General features: G+C 44.6%; 1 protein-coding gene across 7 annotated transcripts in view; it reads left to right on the top strand.

The window, feature by feature from the left end:
• TBCCD1 (TBCC domain containing 1) overlaps positions 1 to 17,847 on the top strand; it is a 208,520-nt gene that overhangs the window by 78,857 nt on the left and 111,816 nt on the right. For all 7 annotated transcript variants that reach the window (XR_013218262.1, XR_013218261.1, XR_013218259.1 and 4 more), the window contains exon 3: positions 4,625 to 4,991. Coding sequence is in view for 3 of the 7 variants with exons in the window: in XM_077275599.1 (XP_077131714.1) it covers positions 4,625 to 4,991 (367 nt within the window). In the remaining 4 variants the exon portion in view is untranslated. The remainder of the gene's footprint in view (positions 1 to 4,624; positions 4,992 to 17,847) is intronic.

Consider the following 17,847-nt stretch of genomic DNA (forward strand, 5'->3'; position numbering starts at 1 on the left):
AACTATTTTGTGTATTAAAAGAACATAATTTTTTTTTTTTTCATTCCACTTTGCTTGACTTCCTGTGACGCACCTGAAGGGTTAACAATCTTCCTGAAATCAGTTTTGAATACTTTGAAGGGTGCAATTTTTAAAAAGGGGTTTTGTTGGGCCTTAGTCGCTTCAAAAGTTAAGTAGTTCCTAATAAATTGTCTTGTAAATTTCCTTGAAAACTTGCTGATAATCTTTTAAGGCTTGTTCACATACTGTGATTTTCCCCATGCACATTTTTGCCATGGGAGAAAAAAAACGCAGTGTTTTACAGTACCAACAAGTTACTGCGGTTTTATTTTTTCCTTGCAGATTTGAACTATCAAAGCATTTTTTCAATTTGCGCACATCAGGGGGTGTGGAGAAGCCATCAGGGACCGCCTGTACCTCTAGTTACCTATGCAGCGTGGTCCCTGGCAGCTATTAAAAGTATTATTTTCTCTGAAATGCCACAGCGTTTGGGAGACAAACCTACATGGCTGTGGACATACAGCTAGTGGCTGATATATGCTGCCAGCTGTTTGGGCAGCATAAAAAAAATATAAATAGTTCACCACTCCCTTTCTAGTGTCACTTTATAGTGCTACAAATAGTTACCAACTCAGACCTAGCATTTCAGCTAACGATCCTGCATGAGAAACCGAAGTAGTAACAAAAAGACCTACAGTTTGCTGATAAAGCCTCCTTGTTAGGGTATGTTCCCACGGCTAGTGAACGCTGCGGGTTGGACCCTGCGTACATCCGCAGCATCCAGATGTTACAGCATAGTGGATGGGATTTCAAGAAATATCAGCAAACTGTAGGCCTTTTTATTACTCCTTATGTTTCACATGCCGTCTTGTTGGCTGAAATGCTAGGTCTGTGGTGGTAACTATTTGTAGCATTATAAACAGACACTTTTTAAGAGAAAGAGAGTGATGAATTATTTATTTTCTATACCCCAAACGTTAAATTTGTGGTTTTAGTTGGCAGAAACACCAACATTTTAATTTTTTTTTCTAGTTATACAGAGGAATCGATCATAAATGCTGTACATGTTTGTAAGTTTGATTACCATGATTTTTGAAGGGATTATCTGAGCATTACTTTGCTATATGTACCCCCCCCCCTTCTTTCTTTTTTCCTCCATGGCCGACCACTAGCTGTTTAGCATGACCGTATACGTTTTTTTTGTCGGTTTACCTTTATCCACATACTTGCCACATAGGACCCGTCTTTCTTTCGGCAGTACCTATACCCAGGGCTGTGGAGTCGGTAAGCCACAGTTGCGACTCCGACTCCTGGATTTTATCAGGTTCCGGCTCCGACTATGGCTCCTTCATAAATGGCCAATTCGTAACAATAAATTTACTGTTGTAAAATATTAACATCGTGCTTATTCAGTTTCTCACCATCATATAAGTAATCAGACCACTTAGAGCAAAAACTATATTTATTAGAATACAATTAGAATATAGCAAATAACTTTTATAAACTTTTATAAACTCTTGTAAGTAAATATGCAATAAACACTGTTATGCAGTAAATAAGAAGAAATCTATAAATTTGTCCTCAGAAAAAGTATTGCCTCTGTCAGATCCTCCTTCATGGATGCCTTCAAATCTGATCTAATTATTTTGAGAGCAGAGAACAACCTCTCTACACTAACTTGGGTTGGTGGCAAAGCAGTAACCACTCGGGCAACATCTCTGACAATGTCAGGATACAGAGGAATCGCTTGTTGCACTGTTATTTTTGATGAACGGTCAAATTTCTCGATTTCTTTTAGTGCACATGAAAAATTCTGCTGAAATGTACTGGCTGTGTTCTTTGATGGGGATGACTCTTCTTCTATGCGGGAACGCTTTGCACGGTCCTTGTGATCCAAATATTTTTCGAAATTAAATTCTTCATCAGTTGATGAGGGTGAAGATGTGGCAGGACGACCAAATTCTTCTTGTTCCTCCTGACTGTTCTGCAACCCTTTCATCCTTACTGCTATTTCAAACAGAGCTTCTTTTCCTTTAGTTAGCTGTTGATCATCTAGAAGAATCCGATGCATTGGGTCTACATAAACAGCTGCCAAAAGAATGTTATTTTGTAATAGTAGCTCCTCTCTCCGTTTCATTGATGTAGCAATGCCACTTGCAATTAACCCTCCTCTTTGGGACAGGCGAAAAATCAGGTTCTTCCACTCCTTTAAGAAAATACCTGGAGTTAAGTCCTCTGCTTGTAATTTTTTAGTCACTGTAAATGGGTGCTCTAGCAATTTTTCCAGCTCAGTCACCTGATTCCACTGACTTTCATTTAGCGTCAGTTGAGGGTTAGCCATGTCTACAAGAAAGGTTTTCAGTTCAACCAAGCGCTGAATCATTAAGTAAGGCCGGTTTCACACTTGCGTTTGTAGCAGCTGCGGAGGGCTGTGGACTTCCTCCGTGAAGCCCCGCCCTCCGCCGCTAGCTCCGCCTATTTCTGCATGCGGCCGGCATGCGGCCTGTGTACCTATATTTAACATTAGGTACGCAGGTCGTGCCGCAGTATGCGGATGCTTCCGCAGCTGCTACAAACGCAAGTGTGAAAGTAGCCTAAGTACTGCCGCATCGTGTGGCTTGATCAATAATTGCCCCTTTTCCAGCACTTCTCTTCAAAGTTGAGTCAACTTTAGGGGTTCTTGTAACAGTAGCCAATTTTCTCACCATGCCAATCTGCAGCAGCATGTCCTTCTTGCAGACTGTCTCTTTTAGCCAGCTGTAGCGTATGCACAACACAGCGCATGTGATGAATGAAAGAACGTATTGACAGTTTCAACAAGATCATCTAAACTATCATGTTGCTGTTCATCTGAAGCAACTTCAGTTTGCTCCTCAGTTACAATACTGTGTTCCTCTATTTCAAACATTTGTGTCTGTGGACCCAGAATGTTCTTCTAGCTGCTGGTCACCATCATTACTCTCATTCATTAGCTTAATAGTACTTATCATATTTGAAGCATTGTCAGTTACGACAGAAAGAACTTGCTCTTTTTTAAGTTCATAGTCTTGCAGAACCTTTTCCACCAAGACCTGGAGAAACTCACTGGTGTGATGAGCTTTGGTGTCTTTTACTGCAAAAATGTCTTGGTAACTATTACATTTTTGTCACAAACAAATCGGACATTGATGGCAAAATAGTTCACTCTGTGACGTGTGCAGGCATCCATTTTAAGAAACAGAAAGCGTCCCTTGAGAGTTTTTTTAAGTTCTTCCTTTTGTTTAAAAGCTTCTTCGATTACTAATTTTGTTACTAATTTTGTAATACTCTCTCTCTCTCCAGAGAAACACCAAGCTTGCGGGCCATTTCCCCATTCAGACACATAAAAGCTGTTTGTGAAAATAATGAAATAGGCACACTATCCTTTACAACAAGCTCTATGATCCGTTTTTTAAATGTATCTACTGTCATTGTCACAGTATTGTTGTCACTGACAAAATATCTTGCAACTGATGGCTGCAAAGTTCTCTGCTCCTTTGTTTGGCTGGAAGAGCTGGGCACTGGTTCATTGGTTTGGAATGCAGTCTTTCTCATCCACTGCTTTCAGTACTTCTGGATGAAAGCGCTGTAAATGTCTCTTGAGATTAGAAGCTCTGGTGGGAGCATTTTTATCTTTGCCTGAATATGCACTGATCTTGGCTTCACAGCATTTGTTTTCGTCTGGATCATTTGTCATACACTGACAGACATAATGTTTTCTATCTTGAGTGATGGTGAAATGTTCAAATACAGCTGATTTAATGTGACGCTTCTTTGACATTCTCAGGTTTTTAATTCTGCATTCACAATCCAAATGACAATTGTTTTTCCTAAAAACAATTCTACAAAATTATTGCCAGGTCGTACAACTTATTTAGTGGTCAGTAATACTGTTATTCCTCATGTACTCACAGTTAACTGATGCAAAGTTTGTTGAAAGGATAATACTTCTTACAGTCTTCCTCTTCTGAGTAGCAGCTGTGAGATGCTTGGAAGACGCACACCTAGTAAACATCTAGTCTAGAGGAGGAGCTTTACTACTAAGAATTTGCAACACATTTTCACTTTCAGTTTCATACATTGTAAGTAAGGGGGTTGGGGCAGCATGAGGTTAACCAAGTATAAGATTAGATAAGGGCAGTGGAGAACAGTGACACACAAGAAGTAAGAAATGTCTCTATCTCCAGCAGAACTGCTTATCACTGTTCATAGTTTGATAGAACATATATATTTGAGTAACATTTATAAAATTCATATGAAAGTTCAATTATGAAATATTAATACATTTTTTTTTTAAAGCTGGAGTCGGTACATTTCTACCGACTCCGACTCCAACCAAAACTAACTCCGACTCCACAGCCCTGCCTACACCCTTGGGCTCTAGTGTCTTTACTAGGTTTGGGCAGCATGTATCACCTGACAGGTTCCCGTTAGTGGGTGTAGAAATGGGGCACAAAATCTGCTACATCAAAAACTCACCAAAAGCTCATAATGGAAACATAGCCTTACTCAAGACAAGTTTTTTTTTTTTTTTTTAGTAATTGTAATCGCTTATTGGCTTCCTTAAATCTAATTTATGGAATTCTAATTTCTTCTTTTGTTTTAGAACTGGGATGACTATGGCCACCATGCATTTATACAACATCACATACCTCATCTTTTGGAGTTACTTCTGGATCCTGACCAGCTTACTAAATCCTCTCATTCTAGTCACTATAGTCTTTTATCCCTTGATGCTGCACGTGCTCTCAGCTTGCTTCTGGAAGGAACAGTGGACAAAAACAGAACTATCCATTCTTTTATTGATTTAGCCCTTTGGCACCCAATGCAAACTTTATGTGGTTATTCGAAGACAAGTGAAACATTCTCCATTAAAAAGTTGCAGGCCTGGATAAAGGAATGCTTTGTGGTAAATCCATTCGGGATATCTGCATGTATCAAGTCTGGAAGAAAATTGTCATGGGCTCAGCAAAGTAAGAAAATTGTATTACTTTTTTATTTTACATATTTGGTTTGTAAATTTGCCAACGATTCAGTTTTTTAAGAATCCTTTTTTTTTTTTTTCAAACTAGCATTGATTAAGAAGTTATGGGTCACTTTTTCCTACTACTACACTAGCTGAATAAAAGGGTGTCGCGAGGTTTGTAAAAATTTATATAAAGGACAAAACCATTTCAGATTATTCTCCAGTGGTTGGAGAGCCCAGTCTGGGACCCCCAATAAGCAATAGGAATCTTTGGAAATGTAACTCAAATATTATAAACAACCCCATACTTAAATCCTCAATAGAATCCTCAATTAAACTGTATTTTAAAGAAAATAGCTCAGATTCCCCTAATCCCATCATTAGATGGTGTGCCCACAAGGCAGTGATTAGAGGTTTGATGATTCAGATCTCTTCCTGAGAAAAAAGGGCGGAAATAGAAAGAATCCAATCCCTTTTAAAAAAATTAAATTTATTAACAAATCGCACTCCTCTCCCCTACTTCTAAGTTACAGACGGAGATATACAAATTGACACGACCTAAAACTACTATTAATCTCCTCTTATGAAGTCGCAGTCAAAAGCACTAAATATAAAATGTATATATCATTAAACAAACCCACTAAATTTATGTGCAATCGCATAAAAAAGGAGGCTCCATAATAGAATTAACAAAATAAAGGACTCAAAAGGAACAACATTATCCCACCCCCAAGACATAGTAAACGAATTTGCGAAATTCTACGAAAAGCTTTATAACATTAATCCCCCAAAAAACTCCTCCCAACTCCACCAAGACGCCATCTCCTCATTCCTCTCTTCAATCAACCGCCCAAAAATCGCTACGGAAGACAAATCAACCCTATCAGCTCACTTTAATTTAGAGGAGATAAAAGATTGTATTAAGCAACTAAAGCCATCAAAATCCCCAGGACCTGATGGTTTTGGCAACGATTACTATAGAACCATTTACAAAACTCTCTCCCCCCATCTCTTGCAATCATTTAACATGGCCTCATCCTCGGGTACCTTCCCTACCGAAATGCTTGAAGCATCTATTGTTTTAATTCCCAAGCCCAAAGACAACCTTGAAGACATTGCCAATTTTAGTCCCATCTCCCTAATCAATTGCGACATCAAAATATACTCCAAAATTCTAGCCAATAGGCTTAGTCTGATACTTCCCACCTTAATAAATAATGACCAGATCGGGTTTGTCATGGGTCGCCACTCTTCAGACGGTACCAGGAGAATCATCAACGCCATCAAAATAGCTAATCAAACAAAACACAGCACTCTGATTGTCTCTTTAGACGCAGAAAAAGCCTTTGACCGTCTAGATTGGGGCTTCCTACGACAAACCCTGATCAAATTTGGGTTTGATAATTCTTTTGTTACTACAATTATGGCCGCCTACTCCAACCCTAGAGCAAAAATCGTGGCTAACAATCATTTATCTCCCTCCTTTGCTATAACAAATGGTACAAGACAGGGATGCCCCTTATCCCCACTTCTTTTTATTCTAGCCATGGAACCCCTTGCACAAATTGTCAGACAAAATAATAAAATCAAGGGATTGGAAACCCCACTTCGCCAATACAAAATAAGTATGTTTGCTGATGACATCGTCCTCACCCTATAACAGACCCTTTCAAATCCATGACAGAACTTCACAAGTTCTTGGATTCTTTCTCAACTGTCTCCCAATTCAAAATTAACACAACAACATAAAAAATCCCACCTTTAAACGTAGATGAAGAGCAAATTAAAAAAAATTAAGGCTTCCTCCCCCATTAACTGGGCTAATAAAGAACTTACCTATCTAGGGATTAAGATCACTAATAATCTAAACAACATAGTAATAAATAATATTAATTCCTTAATTTAAACTATAAATAACGACACTAACACCTTCGAAGACAAATAGGGCAAAGTCCTTACAATAAAAATCTTTACGCAACCTAAGATTTTATACACTGAGTTCCATTCCTCTACCTATTTCGGTATCATACCTCACATCTCTCCAAACCACCATTAACAAAATTACTTGGAACAATAAAAAACCCAGGACATCCTCAAATATCACTTATAAAAAGAGGGCATATGGGGGCTTGGGGATCCCCAACATAGTTGCCCATTATTATACATCCTTGATAAAACAAAGTAGATTCTGGCTAACATTATCAAAACCCCCAGCGTGGTTAGATATGGAAATCATTTTAAACAAAAACAAACACCTCAAAGATTTAATTATAAAAACACTAACTGGCCATCAACTTAATTCAATGGCCCATCCAATATTTCAGGCCACTGTACATGCTTGGGAAAAACTATCTAGATCAAGAAAGGGAACGTCTATATAATCTATCTTGGTTAAAATTCCTTTCTCCAATATTTCTACATTTAACAATGTTACACTTGCCAGCTCTTTGGGAGGAAAGGGGAATCACGAAAATAGGAGACATCTATGACGGTAGCTCGTTAATAAAATTCAGCAACCTAAAAAACAAGCTTAGACTCACGTCATCGATGTTTTTACAGTTTTATAATGTTAAAAGAACAGGTCGTGAAATTTCTCCAGAAGGTTCATAAATTCTCCGAAGCATCCTTAGGCTATGTGCACACATTGCGGATTAGGCTTAGGAGTTTCTGATGCGGATTCTGTCTCTCCTGGCAGAAAACGCACTTGCGGTTTTTTGTGCGGTTCCGCAGCGTTTTTTTGTGCGTTTTTGCTGCGGATTTGCTGCGTTTTTTACCCCTGCGGTTTTCTATAATGGAGTGGGTACAAAAACGCTGCAGATTCACAAAAAAGAAGTGACCTGCTACTTCTTATAAACTGCAGCGTTTCTGCAGCGGATTTTCCGCAAAGTGTGCACAGCATTTTTTTTTTCTCATTGATTTACATTGTACTGTAAATCAATTGCGGATCTGCAGCGTTTCTGCACTGCAAAAAACGCTGCGGATCCGCAGAGAATCCGCAACGTGTGCACATACCCTCAAACTTAGTAAGTAACACTGAATCTTCTGGAGTCACAAATACTTTTGACTGGTTTAATTATGATTGGAAATGCCTAAACACTCCTATATGTGCAAGTGGGAAAGGGAACTGCAGTCTACCTTTACCAGAGAAGAATGGGAGGACGCTCTGTCTTCCACATATAATTCTACACTATCTATGTCTCTTCAAGAATGTCATTTCAAAGTAAATACTCGCTGGTACTATACTCCAGCAAGATTAGCTCATATTAACCAAGATAGATCTGATACATGTTGGAGAAAAGGTGGCATTAAAGGGAACCTGTCACCCCCCCCCCCCAGGCTTTTGAAACTAAAAGAGCCATCTTGTGCAGCAGTAATGCTGCATTCTGACAAGGTGGCTCTTTTAGTTATTGGTGCTGTAACTGCAGAAATAATCCATTTTGTAATTTGTCCTAAATACCTTTCTTCAGTCCTGGAGGCAGGCCTTTCCCCCCCCTGCTGCAGACGCCACACAGCCTTCACTGAAGTCTTCTTGGCGCCGGGTGCCGCCTCCTCAGCGCTGTTTTGAAATCAGCCGGCGCCTGCGCTCTTTTGTCATGCCTTGGGCAGGCGCAGTGAGCGCTGCCCGTCCTCTGTCCTCATATGCAGTCTAGCTTACTGCGCCTGTGTCGCCGCCCTGCCTGTGAATCCCAGCCCCGCAGTGTGAATAAATCTCCCTAAAATTGACGTTCCCGTAGCAAAGGTCACAAAAAAGACTGCGATACCCTTCGAAGACTCCTCCAGTCTTCGTGACCCTATGGATAGGAAGGCTGACATCCTCCTTAAAAGGGCTTGGGAGGCTTCTGCAGCTTTGATTAGAACAAACATAGCGGCCACTTCGGTGGCCAGATCTATGTACTTATGGATGGGGCAGTTGGAAGAGCAATTATCCAATAAGACCCCCAGATCAGATATTTTGCACTCCTTTCCCATAATGAAGTCTGCAATGGCCTTCTTATCTGATATGACAGCTGAATCAGTCAGATTTTCAGCCCGTAATAGCTCACTATCCAATGCAGCTAGGAGGGCGGTGTGGCTAAGGTCATGATCTGGCGACAATGCTTCCAAATCCAAACTCTGCTCTATTCCGTTTTCAGGACAGAGGGTGTTTGGACCGGCTTTGGACTCTATCCTTGAGTCAGCTTCCGATAAAAAGAAAGGTTTTCCGGAGGACAAACCTAAACGTTCCCAGCCCTTTCGGAGAGGTTTCTTCTCCAGAAAGCAGTTCGATCCTAAAGGTCAGGGTCGGTCCAGCAGAGAATCCTACAGAGGCTCCCGTGGACAGAGTAATAGGAACAGGGGATCTTTCTTTAGCCCATCCTATAAAAATAAGTCTCTATGATGCCACTCACATTGGGGGGAGGCTCCGTATGTTCGCAGAAAATTGGGCCCAGATTACTCAAAATCAGTGGGTTCTCAGTACTGTTTCCGAAGGTTACAGCATAGAACTTTACTCTCCTCCCCCAGAAAGATGCATTACACCTACGATAGTCAAACCAGATTCGGCTGTACTAAAAGACCTACAAGACATGCTCAGGACAGATGTAATAATTCCTGTCCCTCAGTCAGAGCTGGGGAAAGGTCACTACTCTTCCCTGTTCACGATCACAAGGCCATCGGGCGACACCCGCACAATAATAAATCTAAAGCCTTTGAATGCATGGGTGAGATACAGAAGGTTCCGCATGGAATCCATTCGGTCAGCAATTCCGCTTATAAACCAAAATGCGGTCATGTGTACTATCGACCTAAAAAGGGCCTACTACCAGGTCCCAGTACATCCCTTGTCTCAGAACCTGCTGAGATTTGCTGTAGCCCTGCCAACCCGGACCTGACACTATCAGTTTCAGGGCCTCCCCTTCGGTCTGGCTTCTGCTCCTCGTATTTTTACCAAACTTGTATCAGAGATGGTGGTCTTCCTGAGGAAACAGGGCATCATAATAATTCCGTACCTAGACGATTTCCTTCTTGTGGCAGATTCCGTAAAGCTCCTGGAAGATCACAGAGAGCGGACTATCGCACTGATGGAGCATCTCGGCTGGGTACTAAACTGGCAGAAATCCGATCTTCTACCAGAACGAAGGAAGACCTTCCTGGGGGTGCACCTGGATTCCAGACGCAGAATATCTTTACTACCCGGAGTCAAAAGAAGGATAAATCAGATGCAGGTCTGGTATCTATTGGAACATCGAGTCACCATAAGAATGGCTATGAAGGTTCTAGGCCTAATGACAGCCTGCATACCATCCGTCAGGTGGGCGCAGTCACACTCAAGACATCTACAGAAGCAGATCTTGTCAGTTTGGGATCGCCGTCAGTCTTCCCTAGAGGCTCCATTGAGGCTGAACGGTCTAACAAGAAGATCTCTCTTCTGGTGGACACGATCGGAGAACTTAAAGGTGGGAGTTCTGTGGGTCACCTCCCCTTACGTAGTTATCACTACGGACGCCAGCGCATGGGGCTGGGGAGCTCATCTGCAAGGCAGAATCTTGCAAGGCAAGTGGCCAGAAAGCATAAGAAGCAGATCATCCAACTTCAGAGAGATCTACGCCGTATGGCAAGCATTGAAGCACAATCAGCTCATACTCTCAGATCGCCACGTAAGAATCTTTTCCGACAATGTAACAGTCTCATTCCTGAACCATCAGGGAGGACCAAGTTATCAACCACTGCAGGATCTAGCAGAGATGATCTTCAGGTGGGCAGAGAACACTGTGCTATCCATTACAGCTATCCATCTAGAAGGATCCCAGAATGTGATAGCGGATTACTTAAGCAGACGGAATCTGTGTCCAACAGAGTGGGAATTGGAGCAGAGCTTCTTCCGAAAATTGTCGGAAATGGGGAACCCCCAACATAGACCTATTCGTGAGCAGGAGGAACGCGAAGACCCCAAGATTCTTCTCCCTGAACCCCTCGGATCTGCCAGAAGGGGTAGATGCCCTGAGTCAGCAATGGGACCAACCGCTGTCATATGCATTCCCACCCCTGGCATTAATTCCAGCTGTACTTCGAAAGATCAGGGAAGATCATGCAACGGTCATCCTGATCATCCCGTTATTGGCCGAGACGAAGCTGGTTCCCGGTGTTGGGAACATTAGCAGTCGACAATCCAGTCGAATTACCCATCAGGGGGAGGGTCATCCACCAAGGTCCAGTGTATCACCCAGACCCAAGCAAACTCCGTCTTTCAGCGTGGATCCTGAAAGGGACATCCTGAAGTCAAAGGGCTTGTCAGACCAGGTCATATCTACTATCCAAGGTAGTAGAAAACCCGTTACCTCAGCCATTTACCAAAAAATCTGGAAGCGTTTTTGTCTAGAAGGTGGCAGGTCCAATGTTGTATCAGGTTCTCTGGACATCCCTGGTATCTTAGACTTTTTACAGAAAGGGTTTAACTTGGGTCTTCGACCCAGCACATTAAAAGTCCAGGTGTCTGCGCTAAGCTCATTCCTGGACTATCCTTTGGCATCTCACCCATGGATAATAAGGTTTATTCGGGCCACTCAGAGAATGCGTCCCACTATTCGGCAGCTGTCACCATCCTGGGACCTTAACTTGGTTCTTAGGGCACTATGTAAAGGAGTTTATTCTTCGGGGGATAATATGCCTATTTCTATTCTCACTCGTAAAACGGCTTTTTTAGTGGCGATAACTACGGCCAAGAGGGTTGGAGAAATTCAGGCTCTATGTATCAGAGATCCTTATCTGCAAATCAGGGAAGACAGTCTAATTCTGAGATTAGATCCATCCTTTATCCCGAAAGTAGCCTCTATTAAAAACAGGAATCAGGAAGTAATCCTCCCTTCATTTTGTAATAACCCTGCTAATGAGAAAGAGAGGGTCCTCCACTCACTAGATGTTAGACAAGGGGTTTTGGATTACCTAAAGGCCACAGACTCTTGGCGTACTGATCCAAACCTTTTTATTCTGTTCGGGGGAAAGAATAAGGGGAAGAAGGCCTCTAAGGCTTCAATTTCACGTTGGATCACAGAGATGATCACAGACGCTTATCAGTCAGAAGGTATGTCCCCTCCTTTAGGCTTAAAAGCCCACTCTACCTGTGGGGTGTCCGCCTCCTGGGCGGAGCGTGCAGGAGCTTCCGTAGAACAGATCTGTAAGGCCGCAACATGGGCCAGGGCTGACACTTTTTGTAAACACTATAAACTTGATGTTACATCCGGTCAGCACACGGCCGTTGGGAGGAAGGTCCTCCAAGCGGTAATCCCACCCTGAGGAGGTGCTTTGGTACTCTCCAGGGTGCTGTCAGGAGGGACGTCCTGGAAAATAGGTATTAGTCCTACCGGTAATTATGTTTCCAGGAGTCCATACTGACAGCACCGGTAGTTCCCCCCCATGTACGTAATATTCTCAGGTGTATTCAGATTTGTGCCTATATACTATTTTGTATTATGATTCTGTCATTAAAATATTTTATTTGCATTATTCCATGATTGGTTCTTGTTACAACACTGAGGATTGGAGGGTGGAACCGGATATTTGAACTCTCGTGTGTTTCCTGTCCCTGCAAGGAGGAGAAGGACGTCCTCCAGGGTGCTGTCAGTATGGACTCCTGGAAACATAATTACCGGTAGGACTAATACCTATTTTCTGGCCTCTTCCATTCCCTGCCTACCAAGAAAGGACATGCGTTTCCTAGGATCTAATCCGCCAAACATTACATCTTGTACAAAAGGCTCTGGCCTAGAATCTGCTACCCCCATGGTGGACCTGACCGCTTTAATCAATTTATCCATGTGGTCCAAAGGAAAACAGAAATGGCTAGAGTCCTCCTCTAAAGATGATGATGAAGAAGACCCCGCAGAATCCTCATCCCTTCTAAGGTCAGCCGAGAAATCCGAATCTGTAAAATTAATTCTACCACCACTTCCTTTCTTCTTAGAACTCTCCTGAAATAGGGACTCCTTCACCTCCGTCCTAATAATCTCCCTTAGGCTTGTGGTGAAGTTTGAAGTTGGGGGTTTCCTCCGCTACCTGTAGGGGGGGGAAGTATGAGGCACGCACTGCATTCTAGCTAAAGACTAACCATCCCCCTCTTTTGCACCTTACCATCTGCCACACACAGGGCTGACATAACTTGTTTGGGTAGGCGTCTGGCAGGGGACAGCTGCAAAGGGCACATTCCCTGTGACAAGATTTTCCAGGATACTTCTTCCCCTAGCAGGACAGAAAAAAACAAATAAGGGGAAGACTGCATCACCGTATTCTTTCCCGTGTTACAGATTAGTAGGTACCGGATAACGAGGGGGACTTTTCTCTGCCGATGCTGCTGAATCCTCCACCCTGGGAGGAGCTCCTGCTGCTGGACAGAACACTTGCCCGGCTACTACCCGTTTCCCGGGCCTTCTGTCGGGACTTTATACTGGGCCTCACAGAAGCTTGCTGTTCTGCATTCAGATGCTGCAGGTCCTCCTGTTGCTCCAAGGAAGCTTCCGCCACGTCCATCCTGTTAATGGCTCAGAAGCAGTGTCTGCAGGCGTCCAGGACCTTTATGTCACCGCCCCCCCAGATATCCGGGTCAGCAGGTCTCTGGCCAGGGGGTATCGCCCCTCCCCCACCCCTGACATGCCTCCCAACTCCACGCCCCCTGGTGTCCGGCCACCATCCCCCGGTGAGCCACGCGCACGCAACCCAGCGATACACCAGAAAAAGCCGGCCGGCACCTGACTTCCGGGACGGCCTTCCAGGCTGCGCCCCCCGACGTGTAACCAGCGCGACCACCAATGAGGCCGCAAGAGAGCGCGAGGGGACCACCCAGACACGTCACCAGCCAAGCCTCCCGCCCGGGCCACCGTGCCTCGTCACCCAGCCCGCCCCCGACGCCGCCAGGCCAGAAGCGCCACAGCACACCGGGAAGCGCAGGACAGAAACACAGATCCATTGGGGAGGATACTTACCTTCCGGCGCTGGCCCTCCGGAGACTGAATCCTCCGGACACCGCTCCACCTGCTCTGCTTACAGACGCGGAATCCTACCCGGACCCACTGTGGCGCTTCGAGGGACCCTGCTCCGGCCGAGGTAGGGGACCCCCGCTAGCTAAAACTGACCAGTCGGGCCTGAGATCCTGAAACAAATCCTCCAGGAATCTGTAGGAACCTCTTCAGGAACAGGAAACCAACTGATGCGTGGGAGAGGTGCTGTCCTTTTGTATCTGTAGGTTTCCTATTCCTGAAGGGCGGATCCCCTCTCTCGGTGGTGCTGTCATGGGCGATCGAATAAAACTGCAAACTGCCATTGTAGTGATCTGTACGCTGTAGTCACCAGAATATTATGCTCAGCCCGTATTTCTGGAGATGCGAACCTATAAATTAGTCGGGCTCTAATCACTACAGAAATGCCGAACATGTGGGCGCTAAATGTGGTTTAGACACACTGAGGTTCAGAAGGGAGGGAGGCATTTGGAAGAGGAGAATTTGCTGCTGAATTTCTTTGGGGAGCTGGAAGCCATTTACCTACCAGAGCCTTTCTGCTACCAGTAATGTGGAAGCCCACTATAATGCCGTTAACAGATGATGGACCTGAGTGAGGACTTTTTTTGTTGATTGATTTGAAGCTTTTATTGGGAACATTTTACATAGCATTTGGGATCACAATAATCTGGCACGCTACGCTGAACACTTACTTTGGGATTTCCATCTAAATTTCTTGACAGATGAAACCCCTGAGAGGTATCCATTCACTATAATGAAGCAGCAGAGTTACTGTAGACTCCATCTGGCCTCTGGTCAGCAGTGTATTTTTTTTTTTTTTTTAGAAGTGTACAAAACTGGCAGACTGCACTTTTATGGAATCCTAAAAATACGGACACTGCAGGATCACAGGTCCCTATGGCACCCACAGTGCCTCCATCTGCCTCATTCCTTATAGGGAATCTTGCGCTGGGGGTTCTGTCAGAATCACAGATTTAAGAAACGTACACCGAAAACCTGAGGTAAGCGCTCAGCACAGACCACAGGATAAATGTGCGTCGAGCCGTACTGCGATTTTTGGGAGGCAAAATGAAAAAAAATCAACAGCAGGTGAAGAATTGGTTTTATTTTTTACTGCACATGTCGGGAAGGGGTTAAAGAAGCACTCCCATCAAAGTTTTTATCCTCTTAATACATTGCACTTATCATATTTTACAGCACTGTGTACCTACAATTGCTCATTTTGCCACTCTATCAAGCTAATTCTTCTCTGTTCTCTGTAGAATCAGTAAGGCCAGGATAACATTGCATTTATGATGTCCGTTAGACGGACTACGTTACACCGCGGCATAACGAGGTGTAACGCAGTCCGTTAACGCTGCCATTATGCCCTATGTCGGACACATCGCTGGCGCCTGCCCACAATGGGCGTGCGCTAGCGATGTGCCGTCATTGAGTGACGGACCCTGGGACGCAGGCTGCAGCATTTTCCGGGTCCGTCACTGCTAGCGCAGATAGAGCATCTGCTAGCTCTATGTCGCGCACGCGCTGAGACTGGTTGGCGTGTGGCCCCACTGGACCACAGACCAAACTTCCCTGGAAGGGGCGTAACTAAGTAGCTTCCTAGGTGTTCGCTGGAGCCTCCAGGGTGGTGTCTGGCTGTGGCTGCTGATCCCACCGGGGAACAGAACATAGACAGGCAAGCGGGCACGGCTGGCAGACAGGCAGGCACGGCAGAGACACAGGCAGGCGGGCACGGCTGGCTCTCTGGCAGGACAGGCGGACAAGACTGGAACACTGGAAAAACCGGTAGGGACTGGTCTGCAGGCAGGTAAGAACCTGTTCAGACAGGTAGTCAAGTTGGAGGTAGTCAGTTAAAATGATCCTTCCCTCCCTCCCGCCACGCTCCTGTGTTTTTCAAATTACCACCGAAGGATGGAAGAAAATTGTCTATACGAGCCCCTATAAACTCATACAGGTCCTTCTCAAAAAATTAGCATATAGTGTTACATTTCATTATTTACCATAATGTAATGATTACAATTAAACTTTCATATATTATAGATTCATTATCCACCAACTGAAATTTGTCAGGTCTTTTATTGTTTTAATACTGATGATTTTGGCATACAACTCCTGATAACCCAAAGAACCTGTCTCAATAAATTAGCATATTTCACCCGGCCAATCAAATAAAAGTGTTTTTTAATACCAAACAAAAAAACCATCAAATAATAATGTTCAGTTATGCACTCAATACTTGGTCGGGAATCCTTTGGCAGAAATGACTGCTTCAATGCGGCGTGGCATGGAGGCAATCAGCCTGTGACACTGCTGAGATGTTATGGAGGCCCAGGATGCTTCAATAGCGGCCTTAAGCTCATCCAGAGTGTTGGGTCTTGCGCGTCTCAACTTTCTCTTCACAATATCCCACAGATTCTCTATGGGGTTCAGGTCAGGAGAGTTGGCAGGCCAATTGAGCACAGTAATACCATGGTCAGTAAACCATTTACCAGTGGTTTTGGCACTGTGAGCAGGTGCCAGGTCGTGCTGAAAAATGAAATCTTCATCTCCATAAAGCATTTCAGCCGATGGAAGCATGAAGTGCTCCAAAATCTCCTGATAGCTAGCTGCATTGACCCTGCCCTTGATGAAACACAGTGGACCAACACCAGCAGCTGACATGGCACCCCACACCATCACTGACTGTGGGTACTTGACACTGGACTTCAGGCATTTTGGCATTTCCTTCTCCCCAGTCTTCCTCCAGACTCAGGCACCTTGATTTCCGAATGACATGCAAAATTTGCTTTCATCAGAAAAAAGTACTTGGGACCACTTAGCAACAGTCCAGTGCTGCTTCTCTGTAGCCCAGGTCAGGCGCTTCTGCCGCTGTTTATGGTTCAAAAGTGGCTTTACCTGGGGAATGCGGCACCTGTAGCCCATTTCCTGCACACGCCTGTGCACGGTGGCTCTGGATGTTTCCACACCAGACTCAGTCCACTGCTTCCTCAGGTTCCCCAAGGTCTGGAATCGGTCCTTCTCCACAATCTTCCTCAGGGTCCGGTCACCTCTTCTCGTTGTACAGCGTTTTCTGCCACATTGTTTCCTTCCAACAGACTTACCATTGAGGTGCCTTGATACAGCACTCTGGGAACAGCCTATTTGTTGAGAAATTTCTTTCTGGGTCTAAAGGCCCCGTCTCACATAGCGATTTACCAACGATCACGACCAGCGATACGACCTGGCCGTGATCGTTGGTAAGTCGCTGTGTGGTCGCTGGGGAGCTGTCACACAGACAGCTCTCCAGCGACCAACGATCAGGGGAACGACTTCGGCATCGTTGAAACTGTCTTCAACGATGCCGAAGTCCCCCTGCAGCACCCGGGTAACCAGGGTAAACATCGGGTTACTAAGCGCAGGGCCGCGCTTAGTAACCCGATGTTTACCCTGGTTACCAAAAAAACAAACAGTACATACTCGCCTTTCGGTGTCCGTCAGGTCCCTTGCCGTCTGCTTCCTGCTCTGACTGAGCCGCCGTACAGTGAGAGCAGAGCGCAGCGGTATGGCGGCACTCAGAGCAGGAAGCAGACGGCAAGGGACCTAACGGACACCGAAAGGCGAGTATGTACTGTTTGTTTTTTTTGGTAACCAGGGTAAACATCGGGTTACTAAGCGCGGCCCTGCGCTTAGTAACCCGATGTTTACCCTGGTTACCAGTGAAGACATCGCTGGATCGGTGTCACACACACCGATTCAGCGATGTCAGCGGGACCTCAACAACCAAAAAAAGGTCCAGGCCATTCCGACACGACCAGCGATCTCGCAGCAGGGGCCTGATCGCTGGTACGTGTCACACATAGCGAGATCGCTACTGAGGTCGCTGTTGCGTCACAA

This window comes from Ranitomeya variabilis, chromosome 7 (assembly GCF_051348905.1).
Source record: "Ranitomeya variabilis isolate aRanVar5 chromosome 7, aRanVar5.hap1, whole genome shotgun sequence".
NCBI classification, from domain to species: domain Eukaryota; kingdom Metazoa; phylum Chordata; class Amphibia; order Anura; family Dendrobatidae; genus Ranitomeya; species Ranitomeya variabilis.